This window comes from Lindgomyces ingoldianus (assembly GCF_010093535.1).
Source record: "Lindgomyces ingoldianus strain ATCC 200398 unplaced genomic scaffold BDR25scaffold_10, whole genome shotgun sequence".
NCBI lineage: Eukaryota > Fungi > Ascomycota > Dothideomycetes > Pleosporales > Lindgomycetaceae > Lindgomyces > Lindgomyces ingoldianus.
Genome location: NW_022985171.1, coordinates 1465307 through 1492620, shown reverse-complemented (window position 1 = coordinate 1492620; position 27314 = coordinate 1465307). Strand labels below are relative to the sequence as shown.

The window sequence follows — 27314 nt, the reverse complement described above, 5'->3', positions numbered from 1 at the left end:
AGAGCTCGGTTGAGAAACACCCGACTCTTTACTGACTGCTGATTGAAAGTTTGAAACTAGCTGGTGACAAATGTGGACCGGATAGAACATGTTCCGTCGATCACGGTCGATCATTGCAAAGGCGACGGTAAAATTTAGACAAAGGAGAAAGGGAGCCCGAAAAGAAGAAAGACAGGCTATGAAGAAATGAAGAATGTAGAATAGTGGAGGTGCGATAGAAGAGCCGCAAGAAGGATATGTACCCTTACTACGGAAGGCGGGACGAAAGCACATAACTGTTGGAGGATCCCAATACCTGCAAATATTCCCCGAGTGTCTGATTCAAAGGGTATCCATTGAGCGCTCCAAATTCCAGGCTTGTTTATTATGTACAATTATGTTGTTCACATTCAAAATTTCTATGTTTCTCTTCTCTTTTATTGGCGATAATTCGTGTTCACACATCCGCATACGGCATGGCATTATCCAAAGCCCACTGCCTAATCTGATCAAAGTTCCTACACGCATGGTGCTGCTCATAATCGGGCCAAAACCCCTCGAGCCCCGGCTTCTCATGGAAAGTGAAAACGTTTACATCGGCTTGGCACATGAGATTCTCTCTTAGAATCTCAATGCAATGGTCTACAATGACAATTAGTAACTCCGCTTGAGAAGATAGAGAGTAGGAATGATGTACCGAGATGCATTCGCACTTTCTCGGGTTTGTCATTAGTATCCGACCACCACAACTTAGTGTAGTAATCCGGGTACGTCGACATGCGCAATAGATTCAAGCAGTGAAGTTGATGGAAAACTTCTAGGCCAACACGGTACCCGCCCTCTCCGGTCTTGGGGTCAGTGACCTTCATTGAGTCGAGTGGCTTTTGGAGCTTCGCCATGTCTTCTACTCGAACCATTTGATCCGGTACTGCAGGGAGAGTTAAATTAGCAGAGGGGAGAGTTGATTTGATGACTCACGGTAAGCAATGTCCATCCAAGCATTGTCAACATCGTCCGTGATGCCGACATATTTGGATGCGTTGAGCGGATTTGGGAACTCAAACTTGACGTGATGGTATTCTACCACGTGTGCGGCAGGAGCTAGCTGAGTTAACAAAGAGGATCGCTCAGCTAAGAGATACTACTCACAATAGATATCGAAGTCATCCATCAACTTCGCCGCCGAATGAATGTACGTTGTGCTTTGGGAGAAGATTGCGCATATGAGGATCATGATCGATATTGTGAATAAGAAGAGGTTAAAGAGTGTGATCCATAGCATGCCCCTCTTCGTCTTGGCTTCTTTGATATAGTGGTTGTTGAGGAAGGCTGTCTTTTCGTAGTCGCCTTCAGAACTCAAATCGTCTCGATCTGTGTACTTCGAATCCATGATGAAGGACGATTGGAGACGGTGGGGTTGTCCGATCTACTAGTAATTAAAGTGTTATACACAAAAATTGCGATGTAAATTCGACCAGCGAAGGGGGAGAATTGAAGACGAGGAAGAGCGCTCAACGCTGGAATCTCGAAGACAGAGGAGACCTGGTAGTTGGTCTGGAAGAGAACGCTTTGCGTGAGAAACCTGAAAGGTCGATCATACGTCTCAGAACAAACAGCCGTCCGCATTAGTAGTAGTATTCCTCGTGAAGCTCATGGCATAGTCCCACGGTATCAGGCTGCGATGGGTGTCTGAGTTGGGAACACTGAAGAGGAGGGTCTGCGCATTTCAGCAAGCCTTTGGGCAAGTAACACCGTGCCTCAGGCATCCTGTAACGGCCAGGCTAACCGCTTTCCAGGCTTTTGCAACGGGACAGTGGTGGATTGTGGTTGGTCAGTGGTCCCGTTTCGGTTTGGAGACAGGCGCTAAGCGATGTCTTGGAACTCTTGGCCCTTCACCAATGTTTTATCTTGGCGATCTAACTAACAAGGGATATTCTGGGTGTGGCAAGGCATTTGAGACTCTGGTGACGCATAAGCTTCCGTGTCAACTTTCTCTCAACGCCAAAAGTTTCCTGTTTGGAAGCCTCAGGTGCAGCGGCATTTTGGACTGACAGCCCGGAGCAGCCACGACACTCCAGCATCGTTTCACCACGTTTTGCGCCTTGCCAAGGACTCTTCATGAGGTTAGACAGCGCAAACATGCCATTGGTGAGGTTGGCACTTGAAGGGGCAGTTCACGATCCTTTCTAGTTTACTAGATTGCAGGCTCTCGATTATGACATCCGCTTTAACCGTTCAGCGGCCGGGTTTACCTAATCTCGCCTGGCTGGGTTATAATGGAAACAGGACATATTCCCGCCCGAGGCATAGCGCGTCTCCCCTTAGAACACGAGACGATGCACGCCCTAGAGTAAGGGCTTCCGGACTCGCGTATGGCTGCCATTGTAGCCTCTGAGCCAACATCGTTAATGCCATCTAGAATCCAGACACCAACCAATCAAGACCTGATCAAGAAGAACTGCATCCACTTGAGTATAAAGGTTCACGCGTCCCATCAGACCATGTTGGCAGCGCGTCGATCGTTCTCAAACTTGCTCAAACTCCTTTTTGCTTCTCCTCCGTAGTCGGTGGCCGGTCCATCCTTCGTTCATTGTAATTGGCTGACCCGTACATTCCTTTCGTATCTTCATCATGAGGCTCAACGGCTTCCTTCCCCTACTCGCCTTCAGCGCTTCAACTGTGGCATATGTTGTTGCTGACAAGCCTTTTAACGCTGACGTAGTTGAGGCTCGTGAACCTGTAAGTATATGTCTGTCTTAAATGCCTAAGTCTTAGCTAATAGTATGTAGGGAAGTGGTCCAGTACTTGCTTCTTCTTTCGTCAACGCTCTTCGCCTTCGTGAGCCTGCTCCCTATCCTCATCACAAGGGAAAGGGCAAAAAGGTGAACCGGCGTTCACCAGTGCCTCACCATAAGGGTAAGGGCAAGAAACAGAACAAGAGAGAGCCAGATCCAGTGGCCGTCCCGGAACCTCACCACAAAGGAAAGGGAAAAAAGCAAAATCGCGAAGCTGAGCCCGAGCCTATCCCTGAGCCCCACCACAAGGGCAAGGGCAAGAAGCAGAACCGTGAAGCCGAGCCGGAACCTATCCCCGAGCCCCACCATAAGGGAAAAGGGAAGAAGCAAGCTCGTGAGGCTGAACCGGAACCGGAACCTCACCACAAGGGCAAGGGCAAGAAGCAGAACCGTGAAGCCGAGCCGGAACCTATCCCCGAGCCTCACCATAAGGGGAAGGGGAAGAAGCAAGCTCGCGAGGCTGAACCAGAACCGGAACCTCACCACAAGGGCAAGGGCAAGAAGCAAGCCCGCGCGGCCGAGCCAGAGCCGGAACCTCACCACAAGGGGAAAGGAAAGAAGCAAGCTCGAGAAGCTTCACCGGAGCCAGAACCGCACCACAAAGGCAAGGGCAAGGCTAAGAAGGCGAACAGGGCATGAATCTGTCTTCCAAAGAGTGGGTCTGCGGTTGGAAAACAGAGACTGCTGGTGCGCGGCTGTTGCCTGGTTTCGAGGCAATTTCTTATCTTCAGTCTATTGATTCGCTGAGGTCTGGCCTCTTTGTATCTATGAATTATTGGCGATGGTTGTAGAAATAGCTATACGAAAAATTGGATGCAGAGCAACGGAGCAGTATGTCCTATCGTGATATCAAATCTTTATCGCATTCGCGTTCGCAGGATTGGAGTCCGAAAGGAAGTCGATTGGCGTTTCTCGTCTCCTCAGCTCTAGCTTCGAACTTTCCATGTTCGAGCATCGTTTCTCGGTCTCCGATTCGAGACAACCTTTCAAGTTGGGTAACGGGTGCTGTGTTCTATGTGCTACGGGCATGGCGTGTGGCGAGTAACTGTACATTGGCATTCGGGAACCCAACACCATTCTTGTTACGTATTCGCGATGGATGAGGGGAGATTTTGATGGGATGAGGTTTAAGTTAGGTTGGACGTCGTTTCAAATCCGCATTGGAAAGACGCTAAGTCTATTTTGGTTGCATCCCCAGAAGGACTGTTTTTCTTGCGGTAAGCACAAGCCTCATTTGCCGAACCGCTCAAAGTCCCCTCAGCAAAAAAGAGCACCCTTTCCGCTCTGTATTCTTCCAACCAGTCTGACTTGGGATAGGAAATTCTATCTTTGTGATGCCCCCTGGCGTCCACTTCAGATTTTAAGAACGTATCCTCTGCTTAGCTCAATTACTCCGTTTTTTTCAACTTCCCTTCCAATGCGCCCCTGTGACCCTTTGCCAACAAAGCTCAATAGCTTTCAATCAATAAGGGAGAATCTACAAGTGATGAGGTAGAAGGAATAAGAAGAATAGGAAGGTCAATGACTGATGGCAATATAAATGGTTTCGGTGTTAATATACTCCTTGTACACTATCTCCCTACGCTCCCACGGGAGCCTAAAGAAGAGCGATTCTCTTTAGTCAGATGCTTCCCTCTCATCTCTGTGACCAAAGGGCAGGGCGAGTGCTCTTTTTCCTAGAACTTGGAGGAGGTATTAGTTCTTTGATCTACCTCCACTTCAGCCTCCGCTTGTAGTGAGCGTTCTTTTCGTAGTGCTTCTCTATTTTATGGTTGATCGCTTCCCAGGACTGTCGCAATGAAGGTACCATGAAGCCAGAAGAACTAAACCCAAAATACGATCTGTGGGCTTAAAGCCATTGCCAATTTGTCACTAAGGTATTCTGATGAGGTCGGCGAAAGAGGTGGGGAGCGCGCAGCCAGGCTCTGCTAACCCTACCTGTATTCGCACTGATCTTTTGCTTCTGTCTTGAGAGTTGAAATGCCAAGCGAAGCTAATCAGAGCCAATAATGAGAAACATCTCACATTGTACTAAATATGATACTAAGAAAGTATAGAGAATCTTCATACCGTGAGCAAGGAATTTCGTAAGCAGTAGCTCACGCTGTATGCGTGTCCCACGCCTCGCCAAACCTCCACACTTCTTCGCCTTCAATTACTCTCTCCCATTGTCCCACCACCTTCGGATTCGGATACCTTTTCGATTTCCATTCCATCTCAACCTCAATTTGATGTTTACCTCTCACACTTACAGCCTCCAGAGGCTTTAAAACTAGGTCGCAGTAACTATTCTTATCCAATTCATGAAATCTAATGCTGAACACATTATCAGCAATAATTACTCTCGGATTCTTCAACCCCTTCATATGGGCAAGAACCTCACATACCATCGGCTAAATCCCTAATTCCTCTTCATTCGGTTTCAGGGGCGCCGGGTTGTAGAACTGCTTGAGATGGGAGCGGGGAAGAAATTAAGCTTGCTGTAGTCGTGGCGATTGATGCCGAACCAATTTTGAAATTCAAACTGGACATTTCTGAGACTTTCGAATCGTTTGGGGAGAATTGTTGCTGAGAATGCAAGAAGGCATTCCGGGGCTAAGAAATGTGTACGTTAGAGTGGAGTAGGGGAGATTAATAGCCTCACAGTAACTAATAGCTATTAGAAATATTACTTTACAAGGAATCTAAGAAAAGTGCAGGAATAGAGGAAAACGTAAGATTGTATATCTTCCCTATACACGATGTTGGGTTGGCTTAGACGCCTCCATACCTGGAGGGATTTGCCTCCGAAAGTGGAGGCATCTAAGCCAGCGATTTTTTTGGCACCGGAGAGTCTTAGATCTACGATCGATCTGTATTCATTACTTAATCGTTGTCAGTTAACTTATAAGGAGCTTCCCACGTCTCGGTGTTGTTTCACTCTAAGCCTCTCAACCTTCACCCCTTTTTTCTGCTTACTCTCTCCCGTGCACAGTAGATCTGTGCCTATTACCCTATTATACCATTCCTCAATGTCAGCGCGAAGGCAAGTGTGCCGCACAATGCTCCCCAGTCTGCACTGACACAGATGATGAGACCGAGCAACTGAGAATGGCTCAGCGCATGTCGAGGATGCCGAGAACGCGAGGGCCCAACCTTGGGGCCATAGGTATATGATTCATACATTGCACGATACTAATCAGGCCCATGTGGTGTCAGACTGGTGGCGGAGCGTAGTTAATATTCACGGCGAGACGACACGGACTGCCCGGCAGCGCCGTTGCAAAAACTTTCTCCAATTTGCAGACGCAGAGTCGGTCGCATCTATAAAGCCAGGCGCTGTCTCTCTGGGAAGCGCAGTCAGAGACTTCTCGAATTGAATTCGGCACGGATTTCCCCTTCAGGGCCATGATTTCGTCATGGTCACTTCCCGCACTCGTACCTACTCCGCGGCACCTTCCTCGAAGCTCCCATCGAAGAATGTCTACTTTGTCGACACCTAGCTTCAGCTCAAGACCTGCGATCCTCCAACTAAGGAAGGTGAGAATGCCCTATCATTGGGAAATTGACCTAGTTTCTAACATTTCTTAGTTAATTCGAATGGCAGCATGCACCTTCCTTAAGACTCTCCCTTGCTCGCTCATGACAGCTCCTACCCTATGATCAGCGCTAAGTACCCGCTCGCTGCCATTAGTTCTTAACTGTCCTTGCTTCCAGATGAGATCTCCAAACCTGCCAATTTCAACCTTTGAAGAAATGCTATGTAATACTCTAGACGGTTCTGTTTACATTTTTCGAGAGCCTGCCGATTTAGGTTTAGAAGGGGTGTTCGCTCTTATTGCTCATGAGCCTGTTGAGCTAGGTCTAGAAGAGAATAGCGACTCCCGACACACTCTCCATGCCGATTTACCTTACGAGGTGTAGACCGCCGAACCAGCTCTTCAAGGGACCCAGAACACCGAGCATAGACCTCAAGAGTCTGACACCGGGTTGGCTAAATCTCGGCCCGGAGAGCCCTGAGCAACTGCTATCTCGGTCCCAGAAGAAACCTCCACTGCCAGCGCTGCGCCTCAGCACTCACAAATTGCGATCCCCGAGATATACAGCCCATAGACGTCCCACCTCAGCAACTTGAGCTCTCCGATCACTACTAAGGACTTAAAAATAACATTAAGAATAACTTAGGCTATATAAACTAACCTATAATACTTAACCTACTAGTTAGTAAAGTAAGCTACTTAAATTAACGTACTCTACAGGCAAGTTGCTTACACACCTAAGTTGTTTACTTTTACTAATACTCTACTAAACTACTCTTCCTACACTAATGCATTCCTAACAACACTACTTAAACGTGCTAAAAGAATATTAGATACAGCTTATACTCTAGGCTTTTAAATAAAACATAACACTTTTAAAGCAATATACTATAGCTATGTATAGAGTCTTTTAAAAGATAATAAATAACTAACATGCTAGATAACTTTTACAAGCTAATTAGTGTGTCTAACTGTTAGTACACCTGATAGTACAGTAGTGCAGTACACTTATTTTAGTCACGTACGTACGTATAGTGTAACAGCGCAGGCAAGACAATGGGTCTAAATGCGGTAGGAATCCACTCAGAGGCATATAGGAGCGCGTAGGGACTTAATAACCTAGGAATTCTATTAACACCTATAGGCCTTGTATAAAGGATATTAGAAAACTACTAAGCTAGCTATAGGGAAGAGGTGCAACTAAATACATAGGGAAATAGAGGTAACAGCAGAGGACAGGGATAAGTCATGGTCGGGGCCGATACGGGGACCCTTCGGATAGGTTCCGAGCGACCCGAGATGGAACAATTCATGAGAGTCGTTACATATAGGGCACCTACTTAGTATACTATACTATACATAAGGCTGTTGTACTAACTGTTTACAGTAGTTATATAAGATTTTTAGTAGTTTTAGGCAGTTAAAGGCAGGTTGCTAAGGGCTAGAGAGCTTATGTTTAGAGATTAATATAGAGAATGCTGTTAGTGCTTATTTTATTAGTAATCTTTTAATAAATTTAGGAACTATGCTATCTACTTTATTTTTTTACTTATTATAATGTTCTAATTTTTATCTTAATTAAAAACATAGTTATTTTAGCATGTTACTACTTTATAGGCTTTATCTTTATAGGCTTTATTTTTATAAGCCTTATTCTTACATGCTTTATCTAGCTATTCTACTACTTAGATATATTATGTGTAACGATTCTCATGATTCGTTCCATCTCGGGTCGCTTAGAACCTATCCGAAGAGTCCCTGTATCAGCCCTGACTATAACTCAACCCTGTCCCCTGCAGTTACCTCTATTCACCTAAGTATTTAGTTGCACCTCTTCTCTTAGCTAGCTTAGTAGTTTTCTAATATCCTTTGTACAAGGCCTATAGGTGTTAATAGGATTCCTAGGTTGTTAAGTCCCTACGCACTTCTATATGCCTCTAAGTAGATTCCTACCGCATTTAGACCTATTGTCTTGCCTATGCTGTTACATTATATTAGAAAACTTGCTTTTGCTAGTAACAGCTTTATTATAATATTACACTAATTATTTATTTAACTATGTCTAAGCTCTAAGACGTGTTTAATTTAGTTAAGGTTATAATACTTACACACTATTATATTAAACTATTTAGTTTATAAATAAGATCTTAGAGACCTTCTATTAACTAAAGCCTTTAGGTTTAGAACTTTCTATCCCTTATAATTAAAATTGCCTTTAGAAAAGTTATAAAGAATGCGCTAAGGTAGAAACCTAGAGACTACTAATAACTTATTAGAATTAGAGGCAACTGCTAATGTCTAACTAACCACCCTCTAACTCTAGAGTTAAATACGCTCTAGCTAAGCTATACCCTACCTAATTTAGAGTTAATGCATAGCAACAGGTCCTAATAGACCTTAATTAACTACTAAATTACCTCTAATAATGCCTTAAATCACTACTGCTACTCTATGTTACAACCTACAATTAGGCTGTAAGCTGCTAACCCTCTGTGCCCCACTGTTTAGACAAACAAGGATGGAGCCTCCCTGTCTTCCCATCCGACAAGTCACGTGACCTAACGGACAAGGAATGGACAGAGCTTCTAGACCAATGTACAGCCGAGTGCGTTGTCTAATAAGCTAAGCGCGTTTGCATGCTATGCATGCCATGCGCGCTATAAAGGTCTAAGCATGCAAGACATGCAGAGCATGCAACCCTATGTATATAGTTTAGGATCCTAACTACATTTAGAAGTTGTAATTAAAGTTTAGTTTATTATTACATAGACTAAGTAGCATTACTACTTTTTAATAAGAAGCAATCTAATTATATATCTTGTACTATATATACCTCTATCTTATTCCTATCTAGGAATTGTTTAACCTAAGCACCTTATACTGCTGTTAAAGGGCAAACTACAGTCATCCGCACCTTCTAGTCCTAATAACTACGCCTCGGCGGACTGTACACCCGTCTAAGACTAAGTTCTCTCCCCTCTAATCCCCTAACTCTCTCCCTTAGGCCTAGTGTACTTGGGACACCATTTCTCTAAAGTAAAGATTGTAACACTCTAGTAGCAAGAGATCTTTTAGGCACCTCTAATAATACCTAAATGTCTTCTTACTAAACGCACGCCTAAGACTAATAACTGCATAGATAGCAAGGAACAATTAGCTAGACATCTATATAGATTAATATTAGAGCGGGCGCGCAAGCATAGCGTTTAGTTTAGACACTGCTAGCAGTGCAGAGGAATACTTAGTAAGGAAACCTAGCTAAATTAGACTAGTTTTAGTTTAAGAAGGCAGAGGACATAACAGCAATACTTTATACTATAATTACTACTAATAAGGACTATTAGTCTATAAAGGGGGGAGTAGTGTAATAATTCTTATAAATTGTTCTATCTTAAGTTGCCTAGAACCTCTAGAAGGCCCCTGTATTAGCCCTAACCTTAACCTAGCCCTAACTCTGCCTAGCTCTCTGCTGTTACCTCTATTCCCTTATGTATTTAGTTGCACCTTGCCCCTGTAGCTAGCTTAGTAGTTTTCTAATATTCTTTATACAAGGCCTATAGGTGTTAATGGCATTCCTAGGTTCTAAGTCCCCACGCACTCCTATATGCCTCTAAGTAGATTCCCACCGCATTCAGACCTATTGTCTTGCCTATGCTGTTACATATATATTATTATTTTAAATACTATACTCAGCTTTAATTTTTTTTTATAAAGCTAAACTAGCTTTAAATTACTTTAAAAAATTTATAAAAAGCTTTTTTATAACGTACCTAACAGGTTGGCTGGCTACACAGGTTAGCCGGCTACTTTTGCTAAGCCCCTGCTAAAACCACTCTATTCTAGCGCAAAACAGCCTACTTTAGCCTTATATAAAGTAATATAACATAAGATATTATTTAAAGTCTACTTTTACTACTTACTTATATATATGTAAGTTATGCCTAGTTTAATTACACTACTTATATTGCTTTTAACTTAGCTTACTTTTTTTAGTGCGCACTTATATTTTTAGCTTTTTCTTATTACTACATACTTTAAACTTCTTTAAAGTAGTTAAATAAGCCTTATTTTTAACTATTAAGGTCTTTTTTACCTAAATTTACTTTTTTTTATATAATTTATATTACATAGTAGCCTTATTTACTACTTAAAGCTTTATAAATTTTCTTTTATACTAACACTAGCTTATGTATAATAATTACTACTTTTTTAAAAACTTTTTTAAAGGCCTTTACTATAGATATTAGTAAGCTATTTATATACTTTTAAATTTTTACTTTTATAAGCATTAATTATAACTTAAATTTAAAAGTATTACTTAGAGTTTATAACTACTAGAGCTTATTATTAATAACTAGTAGTAGTAATAAAGTATATAACTAAATATTAAAAGCTATTTTAACTTATTTTAAGTTAAATAAAACTAAACTAGCGCTTTAAAACTCGTTTTAAATATTACTAAAAGTAATTACTATATTATAAGTGTGTATAAAGCATAGTAAGAACTTAAGTTTTATAATATAAGTAATTTAGTTATATATAAAATCTTTAGCTTAGCGCTTATACACTTTTTTTAAAAAAGTAAAATAACTTATATTAAAAAGCTATAAGAAGTGTAATAAGTGTAAAAGTATATAAATAGTAATAAATTTTTTTTTATAGTACTACTAAAAATTAAGTAAGTTATAGCTTTTATAGCTATTAATAATAAAAAGCTAATAAGCGCGTATAACTTTTTTTTTATATACTTATTAAAGTGCTTTAACTACTATTGTAACGATTCTCATGAATCGTTCCATCTCGGGTCGCCCGGAACCTATCCGAAGGGTCTCTGTATCGGCTCCGACCCTAGCTCGACCCTGACTTAACTCTGCCTAGCCCCCTACTGTTACCCCTATTCCCTCATGTATTTAGTCGCACCTTGCCCCTATAGCTAGCTTAGTAGTTTTCTAATATCCTTTTGTACAAGGCCTATAGGTGTTAATAGCATTCCTAGATTCAGAGTCCCCACGCACTTCTATATGCCTCTAAGTGGATTCCTACTGCATTTAGACCTATTGTCTTGCCTGCGCTGTTATATTATATTAGAAAACTTGCTTTTGCTAGTAACAGCCTTATATAATATTACACTAATTATTTATTTAACTATGTTTAAGCTTTAAGACGCGTCTAATTTAGTTTAGGTTATAATACTTACACACTATTATATTAAACTATTTAGTCTATAAACTAGATTCTATTAACCTTTAGTTAACTAAAGCCTTTAAGTTTAGAACTTTCTATTCTTATGTAATTAAGATTACCTTTAGAAAAGTTGTAAAAAATGCGCTAAGGTAGAAACTTAAAGACTACTAATAACTTATTAGAATTAGAGATAACTGCTAATGCCTAACTTTTAACTACTAACTTCTAACTACTAACTACTACCCTGTTAACAGCTAAACCTGCGTCTGCAGAACCTAAAGCTAGACCCACCTAATTTAGAGTTAACCTCTAGCAGTATATCTATGCTTAATTACAAGCACAGCTTAAGCAGCTAATCTACTAAAACACTGCTAGGTAACTCTAACCCCTAACTACTAAATCACCCCTAATAATGCCTTAAATCACCCCTGCTACTCTAATAGCAAGAGACCTTTAAGGCACCCCTAACAACGCCTAAATGCTACCACACTAAACGCACGCTTAAGATTAAAACCTGCACAGATAGCAATAAACAAAGGTCTTAATAATTAACAGGCTAGACAGCTATACAGATTACTATTAGAACAGGCGCGCATAGCGTTAGGTGTAGAGGATACTGCTAGCAGTGCAAAGGAATACTTGTTACGGTCTACGGTTGGACCAGCGTAACTCCACCCGCAGTGCTCCACAATCTAGCTGAATTGGGACAAGGCTCGCTTACAGACCAATTAGAGGACACAGAGGCAGCACGGCTGCCCAAAATTATGGAAGAATGCGTCATCTAATAAGGAGACAGGCCGCGAGTCTAGGGAGCTAGAGGGAGCTTATAGGAGCCCCTCTTAGCAGGCTCCCCTAAGCTCCCGCCAGCTCCCCTTAGCGCCCTAGCACATGTATATAGTTTCTACATTAAACAACCTTTAGAAGGTGTGTTTAACATTTAGTTTATTTATTACATAAACTAAGTAGCATTTAGCTTTTTAAAAAGCTATAAATACTATTTATATATTTTGCACTATATATACCTCTAACTCTATCTAATAAGGACTGTTTAACCCTAGCCTCTCTACTGCTGCACATAGGGCAAACCACAATCTAGTTATTCTAAATAAGCCTCCACTAGCCTAATAGCCTGTACATAGGACTGTACACCCTACTAGTTAGCCCCTACTTCCTGTCCTACTTCCCCCTTAGAAATATTATAAGACCTAAGTGCTTCTTAAAGTAAGAATTATAACATTAAACACTACCTTTTTTAAAAAGTATAAATACTTTATAACATAACTTAGATTCTAATATAGCCTACGCTGCGCTATTAGAATCTATAAAAGTTTCTACTTAAAGTAAAGCTGTTCTAGCAAAATAAATTAACTTAATCTAAAACAACATTAAAAAACTCTAGTAAATTAGTAATAAAGTTAGTAAACTACTAAAACTTAAGTAAAAAATTACTAACCTCTGCTAAAAAGCAGCAGAATTATAAATACCCCTTAGACCTATAAGCCTCTAGAAAGCTACTAACTAAGCCTATTAAATATATAAACTATAAGTAGAGCTAGTAAAGATCTAGAATATCTTAACTAAAAAAGTAAGCATTATAGCTAAAAAAACTTTAAGACTAGCTCTTTTAAAGCCTTTTAAAAAATTATTAAAAGACCTTTAACTATTCTTTATAAGATGTTATCTTTATATGTAATATAATAAAGAAGCATTTTAAACTAATGTAGAAATAATATCTTAGATAGGATTACACTTAAAAGGCCCCCCTGTAATTTAGTTCTAACTCTACATAGATAATTAGATAAACTTTAGGGCAAATAGTAAAGCACTTACCTCTAAAACTAAAAAAATATTTAGTAATATTAAAAATTTTAAAAAAGCTCTAACAGCTATTTATAGAACTTTTAATAAAAAAAATTATAGCTAATAAGCTAAACACTATAAAATAAGAAACTAGCCTAGTCTAGAATTATGCAGCACGTTTTAGAGAACAACTAGCTATCTGTAGATAGACAGACTAGAAGGCTCTCTGCTGCATGTTTTATAACAGACTAAGTAAAATAGTAAAAGACAAATTTATACATAATAAAAAACTAACTACTTTTAAAAACTTTATTATATAAGCAACAACTTATAACAACTATTATAAAAAGTGTAAAAGAGAAAAAAAATAAAAAAGAACTTTCTAAAGACTAAAGTTTATTTCTAAGAAAAAGAAGCTTTTATAATATAATAAAAAACTAATAGACCTTAGTTATGTAAAGCATACACAAAGCCCCCCCCTTAAGAAGAGCTAAGTTCTAGGACGCAATAAGCTGCCCTTAATAAAGAAATAACAAAAGTAGCTAAAGAACAAGGCCTGCTTAAACTATAAAAAAGTAAGATATTTCTGCTAAAACTACCTAGACTCCTAGAAGAGGGAGAATAAAAATACTACTATAATAATAAAAGCTATTACTGCTAAATACAGCCTTATAAATAAGGAAATATTAGAAAGATTAGACAATAGACTTTACTAGTAATATAAAGGTAACTATTTTTTAAATAACTATTCTAAAGCTTATTAGAAAGTAGTTATTTAAAACTTTAGTAGCCTTAATATAGTGTTACAGGACCTTATAATTTTTAAAAGATACAGAGAAGAGACTTAGATCTAAAAATACATTATAAATGTTTAAAAAAAAATAGTTCCTTTTTTAAGACTAAACTTTTAGCACTTTAGTAAAAGAGCTTTCCTAATAGTTTTAGAAATGTAAATGCTAGAAATGTAGTCTACAACATAACTACCTAAGTTATTACATAATTATGCTTTACTAAATAAATATTAGCAACAACTACCTTACATTTAACATTATACAACGTATAGCTAAAGTTAAATATAACATTATAAATAAATAAAAATAATAGCAGTTTTTTACAAAAATCTAAGATTTAAAACTAGAAAGACTAAGCAGACCTGCTAGGTTTAAAGTCCTAAAGCTAGTACCTAGGAAGCCTAAGACACTACTTTTAAGCCTTATAATTAGTAAAAAGGCTTTAGTAATGCAACAGAGCTACAGTTAGTGCGCACTCTATAAAAACAAAACCTATAGCACTAATAATTACTAATAAAAAGAACACTCTGTTTAGATAGTATAAATGCAGGAATACTCTTAGTAGACCTAGAAGAGTCCTCTTAACATGTTACATAGACCTAACAATTGTCTATACCCTTAGTACTAATGCACACAACAGTATTGCCTTAGACATTAGAATAATAAGCACAAAACAAGCTAGTAGCCTACATAGAAGAAAAACTATAATAGATGCCTATAGTAAGGAACAGCCTTAGCCTGCAAAACTACAAACTGCTACACCTGCTAAACAGCTCCTTTACATAAGCAAGAGGGATAGGCAGCATGCAAAGAATAAGACAACTGCTAATTCTACTACTTCTAGTAAAAAGCAGTAAGAAAGGAAGACTATCTAACATTACATTACCTAATTAAAAATTATAAATGCAAAGCAGCTAACTGCTATAATTAAGAACATTAAATCTATAAAAAAAAGAAAAATAAGTTTAATAATAACTTATAAGACATTAACCTATACTCTCTTTTTAATAAAGAAGTTAAACACAACATAGCAGCAGTAATTACAGTAAGACAAGGAGCAGAACACAGCCTAACAACCACCTTTACGTACAAAGAATAGCCTAGACTAGCTCTTATAGACAGCAGATGTACCTTTACTGCTATAGATAAAGATTAGGTAGATAAATAAAGTATACTATTTTATATAAAAAAAAACCTATTTAAGGTAACCCTTACTAACGCATTATTAATTAAATATAGCAGAGGATAGATTAACCTAGAAACTTATAAAAAGAACTTTAAAACCTCTAACATAAAAGACTAGAGGTTTATAAACATACTTAAGCTAGAAGGTAAGTATAATGCAATCCTAGGCTATAACTAGCTTAGAGCTTATAACCCTATAATTAACTAGAAAACTATAACTATAGAAACTTTTAAGGACTATGCACACATAACCTAGTTAGCATGCTATAATAACTATTGCCTAGTCTATAGACAGGCAAAATAGAGTAGTAGTTACTACTCTAAAAAAAGGAAACCTTAGAAATTTCCTTACTAAAAGCTAAAAGCTTAGGTAATAAAAATAATAAAAAAAAGCTTAAAAAAGTCTCTTATAAAAAATTAAAGTAAATAAAGATGTAAAATAAGTTAGCGTTATCTAAACTTAAAAAGAAGGCTACATTCTAACTAAATATAAAGATTATAAGAATATGTTTAAAATACTAAAAGACCTAGAAGAACTACTACTACATTAGCCTTAAAATTACACTATTAATCTAATAAAAAATTATAATCTATAAACCTACAAGCTTTGCCCTCTAATAAGAATATAAAAAAAAGCCTTGTAAAAATATGTTAATAAGATGCTAGCATAAAGGCATATCTAAAAAAGCTACAGCCTAGTAGCCTTAGCTATAGTTTTTATATAAAAAAAAAATCTAAGTCTACTAGAACTATAAAACCCTAAATAATAACATAATTTAAAACTAATTTCTTTTTGTTAAATAGACTCTCTGCTAGCTAGCACTTAGTGTTAGCAAATGCGTACAAGACAGAGAGGTTTGCACAGTGTAAATATTGCACAGGGGTGTTAAGTAACTAGTGTTAATTACTTCTTATTTTTCCTTTATATAGAGGAAAAGGGGGATATCTAGATGTTTGCGCACAGAGGTTTGCGCACAAGCATTATGTAACATAGATACGTGATCCTGCTTGTGCGTGATTGCTTGTATCTAGGCTGCAACACTGCTGCTGTGTACAGACACTAGTAACTTTTCTTTTTGTCTAAAAAGTTACCTTTTATATATATTATTTTTCTTTTATTTATGTAAGTTTATCTAATTACATTCTGCTTTTACTTTACCCTATTTATTAAGACTTACCTTAGTAATGCTATATATTAAAATAAGCTAGTTATACTATATAAATAGCTTTTTTTTTTTTTATTTTTTACTTTTTAAGTCTAGCTATATAATCCTTTAGCTTTTTTTTTTTTTATATAGTGCTAACAGTAACAGATCCTTATAATAAAAAAAATAAGTGTGTATAATATAAAAAAAAAAAATAAAATAAAAAAAAATAAGCTTTATATAAAAGTGTTATTAGTCTAGTTAGTTTAAAGCATCTTTGCGCACAGGATCTAGCTAGTCTACAGATGCTTCTATCTAGACAGAGAGGTAGTTAGTTAGAACTAATAATTAAAAAGCCTAGTTTAGTGTTTTTTTTATATATATATTTACTAAGTTATTTTTACTATTAATTTACTTTATTTTAGTAATTTCTCTTTTCTTATATAATTTACAGAGTAACATAATATTAATTATAAGTTACTTTTTACTAGTAGTGCTTAGCTTAATAAAGTAATTATATAGAAACCTTAAATCTATGTAGATTACTACTAAAATTAGTAGTAGTTTAAGCGTTTATATAATTTACTATAAAGTTATACTAAAAGTAATTACATTATTAAACTTTTTAACTATTTTATATAGTTTACTAGTAAAAACACTTTTAGTTACTCTTTTATACTTAGTAAAATTTTAGTGTATAATGTTACTTAGTATTTTAAAGTAGTTACTTTACTTTATATAGTCTTTATTACTTAATATAATTAAGAATTTTAGCTATAAGCTAAAGTTTTTATTATTAGTAAATAATTTATTTATAAAAATAAACAGCTTTACATAATTAAGCTATAATAGTAGAAAGGTAAGACTATGCTTACTATTATCTATCTACTATTAGATTTATGCGTTAAGTGTGTTAATATTATTATGTAAAAAGTCTATAGTTTATATAGTAATAGACAAGTTAAATGCTACCTCTAGTTAACATATAAATATAATATATGCCTCTTTTACATGTTACTTAATATATTATTATATAGCATCTTTATTTTTTAAGTTAATTATATAAAGGTAGCTTACTTATTTTTTCTAAGTAAGAACTACTATATTATGTGTAAGTTTAATTTTTTTACTATTAAACTTAATAAGCTGCTTTTTTACTAAAGTAGTTTTACTTTTTATATAAAACTTTACTTTTTATAGTTGTTTTTTTTTTTTTATATAAAATTTTTTATTATAATGCTTAAAGTGTTATTTATTTATAAGCTAGTAATACTAAAAGTGTGCTCTTCTTTATTAGTAATTAAGAAGTAGAGGTTATATAAAAAAATGTATATGCGTAGCTTTTTTTTATAGTAGTTATAATATGTCTTAAACTAATATAGTCCTAATTTAGTAGCTCTATATAAGAGTTATACAACCTAGAGTATTATATTTAGTAGAAAGCTCTAGCGCATTTTCTTTAGTAGCTTTATATACAGTGTGCGCATAAGCTTATCTATTAATTAGATGTATACTTATGTAATATTACATAGTTTAAAATATATTTTATACATAGCTTTTAGGCTTACTTTTATAGCTAAAAGTAGTCTCTAGCTTATTCTTTAGATAGTTAGTAACTAAGTAAGAATTTTTTCTTTCTTTTTATTTAAGTAGCTAGTAAACACTAGGCAGAATTTTTTATATAGTTAGGTTATTTTACCTTTTACTTTTTATATAAGGCAGAGGTTAAAAATCTAACTTTTATGCTTTATTAAGTTATATACTATAACTTTAAAAGTGCTATTAGTAATTAAAGTGTTTATCTTTATATAGTCTAATTTCTTAAATAGTTTTTTAAGTATAGTAATTACACTATTTATATAAAGCTTAATAGATAAGGCCTAATTATTTTTTTTTTTTAGGTTAGAAATACCTAGTCTAGACTTTATATAGGTTTTCTTTACTTTTTACTTCTTTTAGTATTTATATCTTTTTTTTACACTAGTGTAGCATTGCTATTTTAAGGGGCTTAGTTTATAGTAAGCTTTAGTTTTACTTTTATAATATTTTTATAAAGCTATTTTTTTTTTCTCTTTTTTAAAAATTTTTTTTATATAAAAATTAGTTTATTTAGGTTATTTATTATAAGTAAGTTATTTTTTTTTATAGTATAGTTTAACCTGCGTATATTAAAGCTTTAGTAGGCTATTTTTTTTTAATAATAATATCTTTTTTTTTAATGCTTTTAATTTTATATAGGCTAGTCTAGCCTTTCTTCTCTCTTTATGCTATAATTTTTAAGCTAATAGAGAGGTTAAAAACTTTATATGTTATAAAGCTATTATAAGTGTTAATTATATAATTAATATTTACTTTTACATAGTTTTTTTAAAGTATTTTTATTACCTTTTATATAGCACTTACTTATGTAATAATGTTTAGTAATAGTAAAGAGTCTAGGTTAATTCTTAGGTATGCCTTAAAGACTAGTAGTGTGGGTACTAGACTATGTAGGCTAGCTGTGTTATTTAAAGCCTTAACTACTATCTATAGAATAGCCTTATTATCTGTACAGTTACCTAGCTTAGTCTTTAGAATGTTAAACACTTGTTAAAAAGGTGTATACACACACTTAACTTTTCTAACTACCTAATATACTTTTATAGGCATCTGCCTACATATAGCTTCTATAATTTTTGTATAAGCTTAAAAATTCTCTAAAGTAAAGTTTATACTAAAGTTATGCATAATATAGTTTAGAAGTCCTTAATAAGTGTTAATCTAGCATTTGCATAGTGCATCTTAGGTATTTTGTGCAGATATAGATTTTAGGAATATAGCAGCCTAAAATAATATGTTTATATTAATAACATATAAAACATTTTTATTATTAATTTATATAACATTAATAATAACTTTATAGTTAAAGTAAGTGTTATTTTTAATTATAAACTTAAATCTTTATAAGGCCTAGTTATATAATTAGCAGAGGTAGTAAAACTTCTTAATCTCTTCTAGCACTATAGCATTAATGTTGTAGCTAGCGCTAGTTAGCATTTTCTAGAGTCTCTTTATATAAAGGTGTCTAAATTAGTAGTAGAGGCAGTAAAGTTCTAATTTAGTAAAAAAAGATATAAATTTTTTCTTACTAATATTAAAAAAAAAGTGTTTTTATTTTTATATAATAAAGATAGTAGTTTTGTCTTTATATGTAATAATATTTAAAATGTTGTTAAAGTACGCACCTATTTAGTCTATGTCTGCTAGAGATAGTAGGAACAGTGTTAAAGTCTCTAAAATATAATATGTTATATTACTAACTAAGTTAGTAATTTATATAGTACTAATTAATTTTATTAATTTTTATTTTTTAAAGCTAATACTTTTTTTTTTAGTGTCTAGTCTACTTTTATATAAGAGAATTTTTATAAGTATGCTTTAAGTTATAACTTTCTTATAGTAAAGATTTTTACTACGCTAGTATTCTATAGTTTACCTTAGTATACTATATAGTATTAATCTTTAAGGATAAACTATTCTGCGTATTCTTTAAGTTCTAGGCTGTAGATGTTCTCTACAGTTGCGCAGTAAAGAAATATAGTATTAGTAAGGTAGTTAATAATCTTCTTACTTTTTTTTTTATTTAAGTTATTATTATTATGCAACTTTTTTTTTCTACTCTAGTTTACTTTTAAACTTTTAAATATACATATTTACTTTTTTATATATTAGTGTCTTGTTATAGAATTCTTTATATAAAAAGATATATTAGCGTTTTACATAAAATTAATTTATGTAAAAATAATTTATTAACTAATATTTTTTTATAATAAATAAAGTATTACTTTAATTATGTAAAGGACTATAGTTTAAATAATTCTTTATATCCCCTTAGGCTTTTTCTATGTTGTTAATAGCTATGTGTACATAGTAAGCTATATTACTTATTAGTGTAGTACATGTTTTAGAATTTATTTATAAATGCATTATTCTGTTAATTAATTATAACTTAAAGTGCTAAATAGAGGTTACTATATAGTGCCTTATACATAGGCTTAATTAAGAATATTGCTTATTTAAGTTTAAGTTGCCCTTAGCATGCTTATATAATAGTAGTGTAAAGCAGTATTTTGCCTTAAAATTATAAACTAAAAGCTTTTTATATAAAAGTAAGTTTATTAATTATAGCTTTAAAAGCTTTATATAAAGTTTTTATAAAGTTTTTTTACTTACTTTATATAAAGCTTATTATTATCTAATTTGTCTAATACTAGTTATAGTTTATATTAGTATTAAAGTAATTACTAAGCTACTTATATAGTAACTTCTATAATTATTTTAGACTAATATTATAAAACTAAAACATATGTGCGCACTTTTTAAAAATATTAGAAAAGATGCTTATATATAATGCCTTAAAAATAGTAAGGTGTTAGTAAAGCTTAATAAATACTATAGCTTTATTAGCTAAAATATTATATAGTTGCTTTATATAGTTATTTTTCTTTCTTTATGCCTTTTAAAATTATATAACCTTCTTAGGCATAAGGTTTTCTACTATAATATCTTATATAAGTAAAAGTTAGTATAAATTATACAGTAATTAAATTATATATAGTAGGTATAAGCTTTAGAAAATCTTATGCAGAGCTATAGCTATAGAAATATATAGCTACCTAGTTATGCTCTTGTATAGTAAGCTATTACAAGGTAGTTATACTAATTATAAAAGAAGTATTAGGTCTATAAGTAATTTATATAAAGACATTTTTTATTACATTAAAACTAGTAATAGTAGTAATAGTTTTATATAATGTTTTAGTAAAATAGTAAACATGTATTCTTTTTTTATAAGTCTATATAGTGTAGTAGCTTTTATTATGTTCTTTTTAAAGCTAATGCTTTTATTTTATAAAGTAGTAATTAGTTTTTATAAGAATAGTTAGCTAAGATTTTTAAAGTGTATAAGCTTTTACTTTATAAAGTTGTCTTAAAAGTTCTTAAGCATATATACATTTATTATGCTTAATGTGTAGAGTTTTATAATTAAGTTAGCTATGTATAAATTAAGCTTTTTTTTAAGTGTGTTATTTAATAGTTTAATTTTATTTACTTAATTTTTAATATTTATCTACTTTACTAAGGTCTTTACTAAGATGCCTATAAAAAGTATATATTAGTTATATATTAATATATTATGTTAGCTAGTTATAAATAAAGCTAGTGTTACTTGTTGCTTTATAGTAGTTAATTATGTGTTATTACACACTATCTTACTTCTTATTATACGCTACCTCTAAATAGCCTTATGTAAAAAAATAAAACAGACTTTTTAGTATTAAATAAGCACTACTATTTATATAATACTTTTAAATAGTATTATATAGACAAGTTTCTTACTTTTACTTAAGTAACTAAATAAAGATTTATAGCTACTTACATATAAATTAAACTTTATCTTTACTCTTACTAATTTATAGTTAAAGTAGTAAAGAAAATTATTTTTTTTTAAATATAAACTTTTAAATAAAAAAGTATAAAAAAGCTTTCTTTTTTATAGTATTTAAACTACTAATTAGTGTTAAATAGACTCTCTGCTAGCTAGCACTTAGTGTTAGCAAATGTGTATAAGATAGAAAGGTTTACATAGTGTAAACATTGCATAAAGGTGTTAGGTAACTAGTGTTAATTACTTCTTATTTTTCCTTTATATAGAGAAAAAGAGGGATATCTAGATGTTTGCGCACAGAGGTTCGCGCACAAGCATTATGTGACATAGATACGTGATCCTGCTTGTGCGTGATCGCTTGTATCCAGGCCGCGACGCTGCTGCTGTGTACGGACACTTTTACTAATTATATAAGACATTATAAACTAATTAAAAGGAACCTAGTACTTTATAAAGTTTAATGTATAAGACAGATTTAACAAAATAAGAATAAGAAAAAGTAATAAATAGCTTATAGCATTTAGAACCCTATAAAGACTTTATAAACTATTAGTAATGCTGTTTAGCTTAACAAATGCCTTAGCAACATTCTAGTAAGTTATTAATATAGCCCTTAACCTATACTTTAATGTCTTTACCTTAGTATATTTAGATAACATCCTTATCTATTTAAAAGAAACCCTAGAAGACTATGTATAAAAGGTATAAAAGGTCTTAGAATAGCTTAGAAAGTATAGACTTTACCTGCAGCTCTTTAAATGCAAATTCTATGTTACTAAAATAAAATACTTAGAATTTATAATTAATAAAAAAAAAATAAAAATTAACTTAGCTAAAGTGCAGAAGGTACTTAAATAGCTAAAACTTATAATAGTTAAAGAGGTTAAAGAATTCTTAGGACTATTAAGGTATATTAGACAAATAGTTAGAGACTATTTAAAAATTACTATACTATTAACTAACACTATAACTAAAGAACAAGTAATAGCAAAATTTATCTAGACTTTAGAAATAAATAAGGCATTTTTAGTGTTAAAATAAGCTATAATAGCTAAGCTAGTGCTAAGAATGTATAACCTATAGTTAGATACTAAAATCTACATAGACGCATCCCTAAGAGCTAGCAGAGCAACCCTCTATTAGAAACAAGAAAATAGAAAATAGCACCTAGTTATGTACTATTCTGCTAAGTTCTTAGGACCTAAAGTAGAGTACAGCATACCTAACAAAAAGCTAAAGGCAATACTAAACACTATAAAAGTATAGGCTATAAAGCTACATAGAATAGTAAAGCTATTTTATATTATAACTAACTATGTAAACTTAGTTACGTTTTTAATAGTAAAAAAACTCTTACTAATGCACATAAAATAAGTAATAAAGCTTGCCTAGTTTAACTACATTATTAAGCATATTCTAGAAACACAGAACTAGTAGGCTAACACCCTTAGCTAACACCTAGACTACTTAAATAAAAAAAAGGAAAAAACTAAAAAATTTACACTCTTTAAAAAAACTAATAAAGGATAAATCTATAATAGGCTCTAACTTATAGTAGAATTCTGTATGCTTATAGCTAGTAAATAAGAATAAAAAAATTTAATCTAGGAATATTATAAATCTCTAATGTTTAGACACCTAGGAATAAGCACCCTCTAGAAAAAGCTAAGGGCTGCTATTCTTTAATGTATACTAAAGGTAAAGCAACTATGTACAGAGGTGCTTAAGAAATGTAATACCTATAACAGAAACAACCTGTAGAGGCATAAGGCCTATAAGTACCTTTAACTAATTAAAGCCCTAAAGTTACTATAAATAATAATTATAATAAATTTTATTATAGAATTACCTTTATTTAAGGAACTAAAGACAGACAGGATGTGCAACATAATTATAGTAGCTCTAAATAAAACTACTAAGTATCTACATACTTAGCCTTTAGAAAAAATAATAACTACTAAAAAGTTTATTTATAAATTAAAATAAAACATAATATTAGTATATAAATGCCCTAAGATTATTATTTTTAACTAAGATAAATTATTTACTAGCAGCTTCTAGAAAGCAGCAGTAAGGCACCTTAGCATAACACATAAGCTATTAACTGCCTACCACCTATAGATAAATAGCTAGACTAAAAAAGTAAACACAGAAGTAAAAAAAATACCTAAAAAAGTACATTTCTTACACTTAAAATAATTAGGCAGTATAGCTTCTAATAGCATAGTTAGCTATTAATAATGTAGAGTTAGCTATAATAAAAGAAACATTATATAAAGCTAACTTTAGATATAACCTCTACTTTACATTACATAGAAACTAACCTATAGACCTATAAAAGTTAATAAATTAGCTAACAGACCTACACTAAATACATAAAAAGTTAGCTATAAAAGCTAAGTCTAGTAGGGAAATAATAAAGAAGCATGTAAACAAATTATAACAGCTAAGACTAGAAATCTACCTAGAAGACTATATGTACCTTAACACTAAAAATTTTAAGACACCTAGACCTTCTAAGAAGCTAGCAAAGAAAAAAATAAGACTTTATAAAGTTCTATAAACTTAATAAAATAACTGTAAGCTTAAGCTTTCTCTACACATAAAAATCCACCTATAGTTTTACATCTCTAGATTAAAAAAAGCACTAAAAGAAATCCCTTTATCTACATAAAAATAAAAGAATAAAAAAAATAAAATATAAAGTTAAACACATTATAAGTAATTAAAAAAACTAAAAAGAATTTTTAGTAAAATAAAAAAAGTAGCTTACTAGTAAAAACACATAAAAACTAGCTAAGAATTTAAGAAACACGCAGCTATTAGTATAAAAGTACTTTTAGGCTTATCTAAAAGAAACTAGCTAGGCAATAAAGCACTTATATTAAAAGAAATAGCTATGTTATTACTAGATAGCAGCAGCCTTTAGAGACAAGTCTTAGCTAATAAAGGCTAAAAAAAGAAGCAGCCCTTTACTTTTACCTTAAAGGCTTCTATCTTGTCTAAGAAGAAGAGGTTCTCTTTTAGGTATTTTATATAATAAGCCTCTAGCAAGTCTAACAACTTTTAAATATAATTCTGTCTAAAACGCTTCTTATTTATTACCTCTAACATCTTCTCTTGTAAACAAAGTTGCTTTTAGACCTAGGCCTATTGCTTGTCCTATAACATGTAATCTTAAGCCTGTAAGGCCTTAGCTTTTTAAAGAAGTGTTTCTCTCTTTTTCTCTAAATAATTCTAAGTAGTGTTAGAAATAAAGGCGTTACACTTACTATGCTTTTTTACACACTTAACATATTTATCTAAGGATAAAGTTAACACATAAGACAACTTTAAAAATTAGTAAGCACTATAAGGCTTTATCTTTGTCTAGTAAAGAGAATTAAAATAAAAAGTAATATAAAAATAATAAAATAAACAAAACTAATAAGCTATTTAGTATAGAAAAAATAGATGTTAAGGATGCTTTTTAGTAGGTAGGCGCTTACTTTATAAATAAACTTTTACTAACACAGCTGTGTAAGCAGAGCAGCAAGGACGCTGCTAGGGAGAGGGGGCAGCGTGTTACAGTCTACAGTTGGACTAGCGTAACTCCACCTGCAGTGCTCTATAATCTAGCTAAATTAGGACAAGGCTTGCTTACAGACTAATTAGAGGACATAGAGGCAGCACAGCTGCCTAATATTATAGAAGAATGCGTTATTTAATAAGGAGACAGGCTGCAAGTCTAGAGAGCTAGAGGGAGCTTATAAGAGCCCCTCTTAGCAGGCTCCCCTAAGCTCCTACCAGCTCCCCTTAGCGCCCTAGCACATGTATATAGTTCCTACATTAAACAACCTTTAGAAAGTGTGTTTAATATTTAGTTTATTTATTACATAGACTAAGTAGCATTTAGCTTTCTAAAGAGCTATAAATACTATTTATATATCTTACACTATATATACCTCTAACTCTGTCTAATAAGGACTGTTTAACCCTAGCCTTCCTACTGCTGCACATAGGGCAAACCACAATCTAGTTATTCTAAATAAGCCTCTACTAGCCTAATAGCCTGTACGTAGGACTGTACACCCTACCGGTTGGCCCCTACTTCCCGTCCTACTCCCCCCCTAGGAATATCATAAGACCCGAGTGCTTCCTAAAGCAAGGATTGTAACAATACTTAGCAGGGACACCTAGCTAAATTAGACTAGTTTTAGTTTAAGGATGCAGAGGATATAATAGTAATACTTTATACTATAACTACTACTAATAAGAACTATTAGTCTATAGAGGGGGGGGTAGTGTAACAATTCTTATAAATTGTTCTATCTTAGGTTGCCTAGAACCTATCTAAAGGGTCTCTGTATTAGCTCTAACCCTAGCTCAACCCTAACTTAACTCTGCCTAGCCCTCTGCTGTTACCTCTATTCCCTTATGTATTTAGTCGCACCTTGCCCCTATAGCTAGCTTAGTAGTTTTCTGATATCCTTTTGTACAAGGCCTATAGGTGTTAATGGCATTCCTAGATTCAGAGTCCCCACGCACTCCCATATGCCTCTGAGTGGATTCCCACCGCATTCAGACCTATTGTCTTGCCTGCGCTGTTACAACTATAGCTTAAGCTTATTTATTATTTAGCTATTTTTAAAGACTATAATAACCTAGTTTTAAAGTAGATTTTTTTTATACTAAGTAAAGAAGTAATAGCAGCCTTTAAAAATAATAAAAAGTAAAATAGCTTACTTTATTATATTAATACTTTAAATAACTATTATCTACTTTTTATTACTTTACTATATTACTTTTAGCTATTTTTATTTTTTTAAAGCTATAATAACTACTTTAGTTAATATCTAGCTTATTATAAAGCTTAATTTATTAAAGTTATATATGTCTTTATTCTAGATACTATACTTAGCTTTTATGTTAGCTACTAAGTAAAACTAGCTTTAAATAACTTTTAAATTTTTATAAAGCACTTTTTTATAATTATACTTATAATTAAACTTTATTATAAACTTAAAGCAGTGCTTAACTTACATACTAGGCTAGTTTAAGCTAACCTAGCCTAGATTACACTCTACGTGTAAGGAATTAGCTATATTAGCTATAGCTATAAGCCTAAAAAGAAATTTATATATAATAAGCTTAAGTATATACTTAATAACTACTTTTTTTTAAGCTTAGTTAAATTTCTTAATTTAAGCTAGCATTTTACTTATAAAGGCTGTCTAGCGTGTTAATTACTTAGTATTATATAAAATATATTATAAATAGCTATAGCATGTTATAAGAAAAGTTTTAAGTATTATTTAAAAACTTAAAGAGTAAGCTATATTTAATGTTCTTTAGAAGATTTAATTTAGTATTATTGTTAAGGCATTATGTAGATAGGTAGAGTTTAGTAGAGGCTTAGCAAAAGTAGCTAGCTAACCTATGTAGCCGGCTAACCTGTTAGGTACGTTAGTTATAGTTATACTTAAACTTTACTTTAAGCTTTAAATAAT

General features: G+C 33.1%; 3 protein-coding genes across 3 annotated transcripts; 1 reads left to right on the top strand and 2 right to left on the bottom strand.

Moving 5' to 3' along the window:
• Positions 1 to 436: 436 nt before the first annotated feature.
• On the bottom strand, positions 437 to 1441 carry BDR25DRAFT_283666 (uncharacterized protein; the record flags this gene model as incomplete). The annotated part of the gene is made up of 4 exons (XM_033688067.1): positions 1129 to 1441; positions 958 to 1080; positions 677 to 907; positions 437 to 621 (listed from the first exon to the last, which is right to left on the bottom strand). Exons 1-4 carry the CDS (start codon positions 1367 to 1369, stop codon positions 437 to 439), a joined length of 780 nt encoding a protein of 259 aa, XP_033549847.1. The 5' UTR covers positions 1370 to 1441.
• A 1058-nt stretch (positions 1442 to 2499) lies between these two features.
• BDR25DRAFT_341764 (uncharacterized protein) lies at positions 2500 to 3587 on the top strand. The gene is made up of 2 exons (XM_033693640.1): positions 2500 to 2718; positions 2769 to 3587. Exons 1-2 carry the CDS (start codon positions 2611 to 2613, stop codon positions 3411 to 3413), a joined length of 753 nt encoding a protein of 250 aa, XP_033549846.1. The 5' UTR covers positions 2500 to 2610; the 3' UTR covers positions 3414 to 3587.
• Positions 3588 to 3623: 36 nt separating this feature from the next.
• BDR25DRAFT_353310 (uncharacterized protein) lies at positions 3624 to 6397 on the bottom strand (the record flags this gene model as incomplete). The annotated part of the gene is made up of 15 exons (XM_033695151.1): positions 3624 to 3852; positions 3918 to 4115; positions 4167 to 4221; positions 4301 to 4353; positions 4424 to 4456; positions 4487 to 4563; positions 4604 to 4656; positions 4713 to 4767; positions 4819 to 4878; positions 4916 to 5167; positions 5220 to 5369; positions 5488 to 5615; positions 5777 to 5948; positions 6002 to 6304; positions 6368 to 6397. The coding sequence occupies 15 exons, from the start codon at positions 6395 to 6397 to the stop codon at positions 3624 to 3626; spliced, it is 1848 nt and encodes a 615-aa protein (XP_033549845.1).
• Between the last annotated feature and the right edge of the window lie 20917 nt (positions 6398 to 27314).

Bases quoted from the DNA above. Each gene is read 5' to 3' on its own strand.
- BDR25DRAFT_341764 (XM_033693640.1), top strand. From the start codon at position 2,611: ATGAGGCTCAACGGCTTCCTTCCCCTACTCGCCTTCAGCGCTTCAACT. The intron at 2,719-2,768 runs GTAAGTATATGT...AATAGTATGTAG, and splicing joins TAGTTGAGGCTCGTGAACCT to GGAAGTGGTCCAGTACTTGC.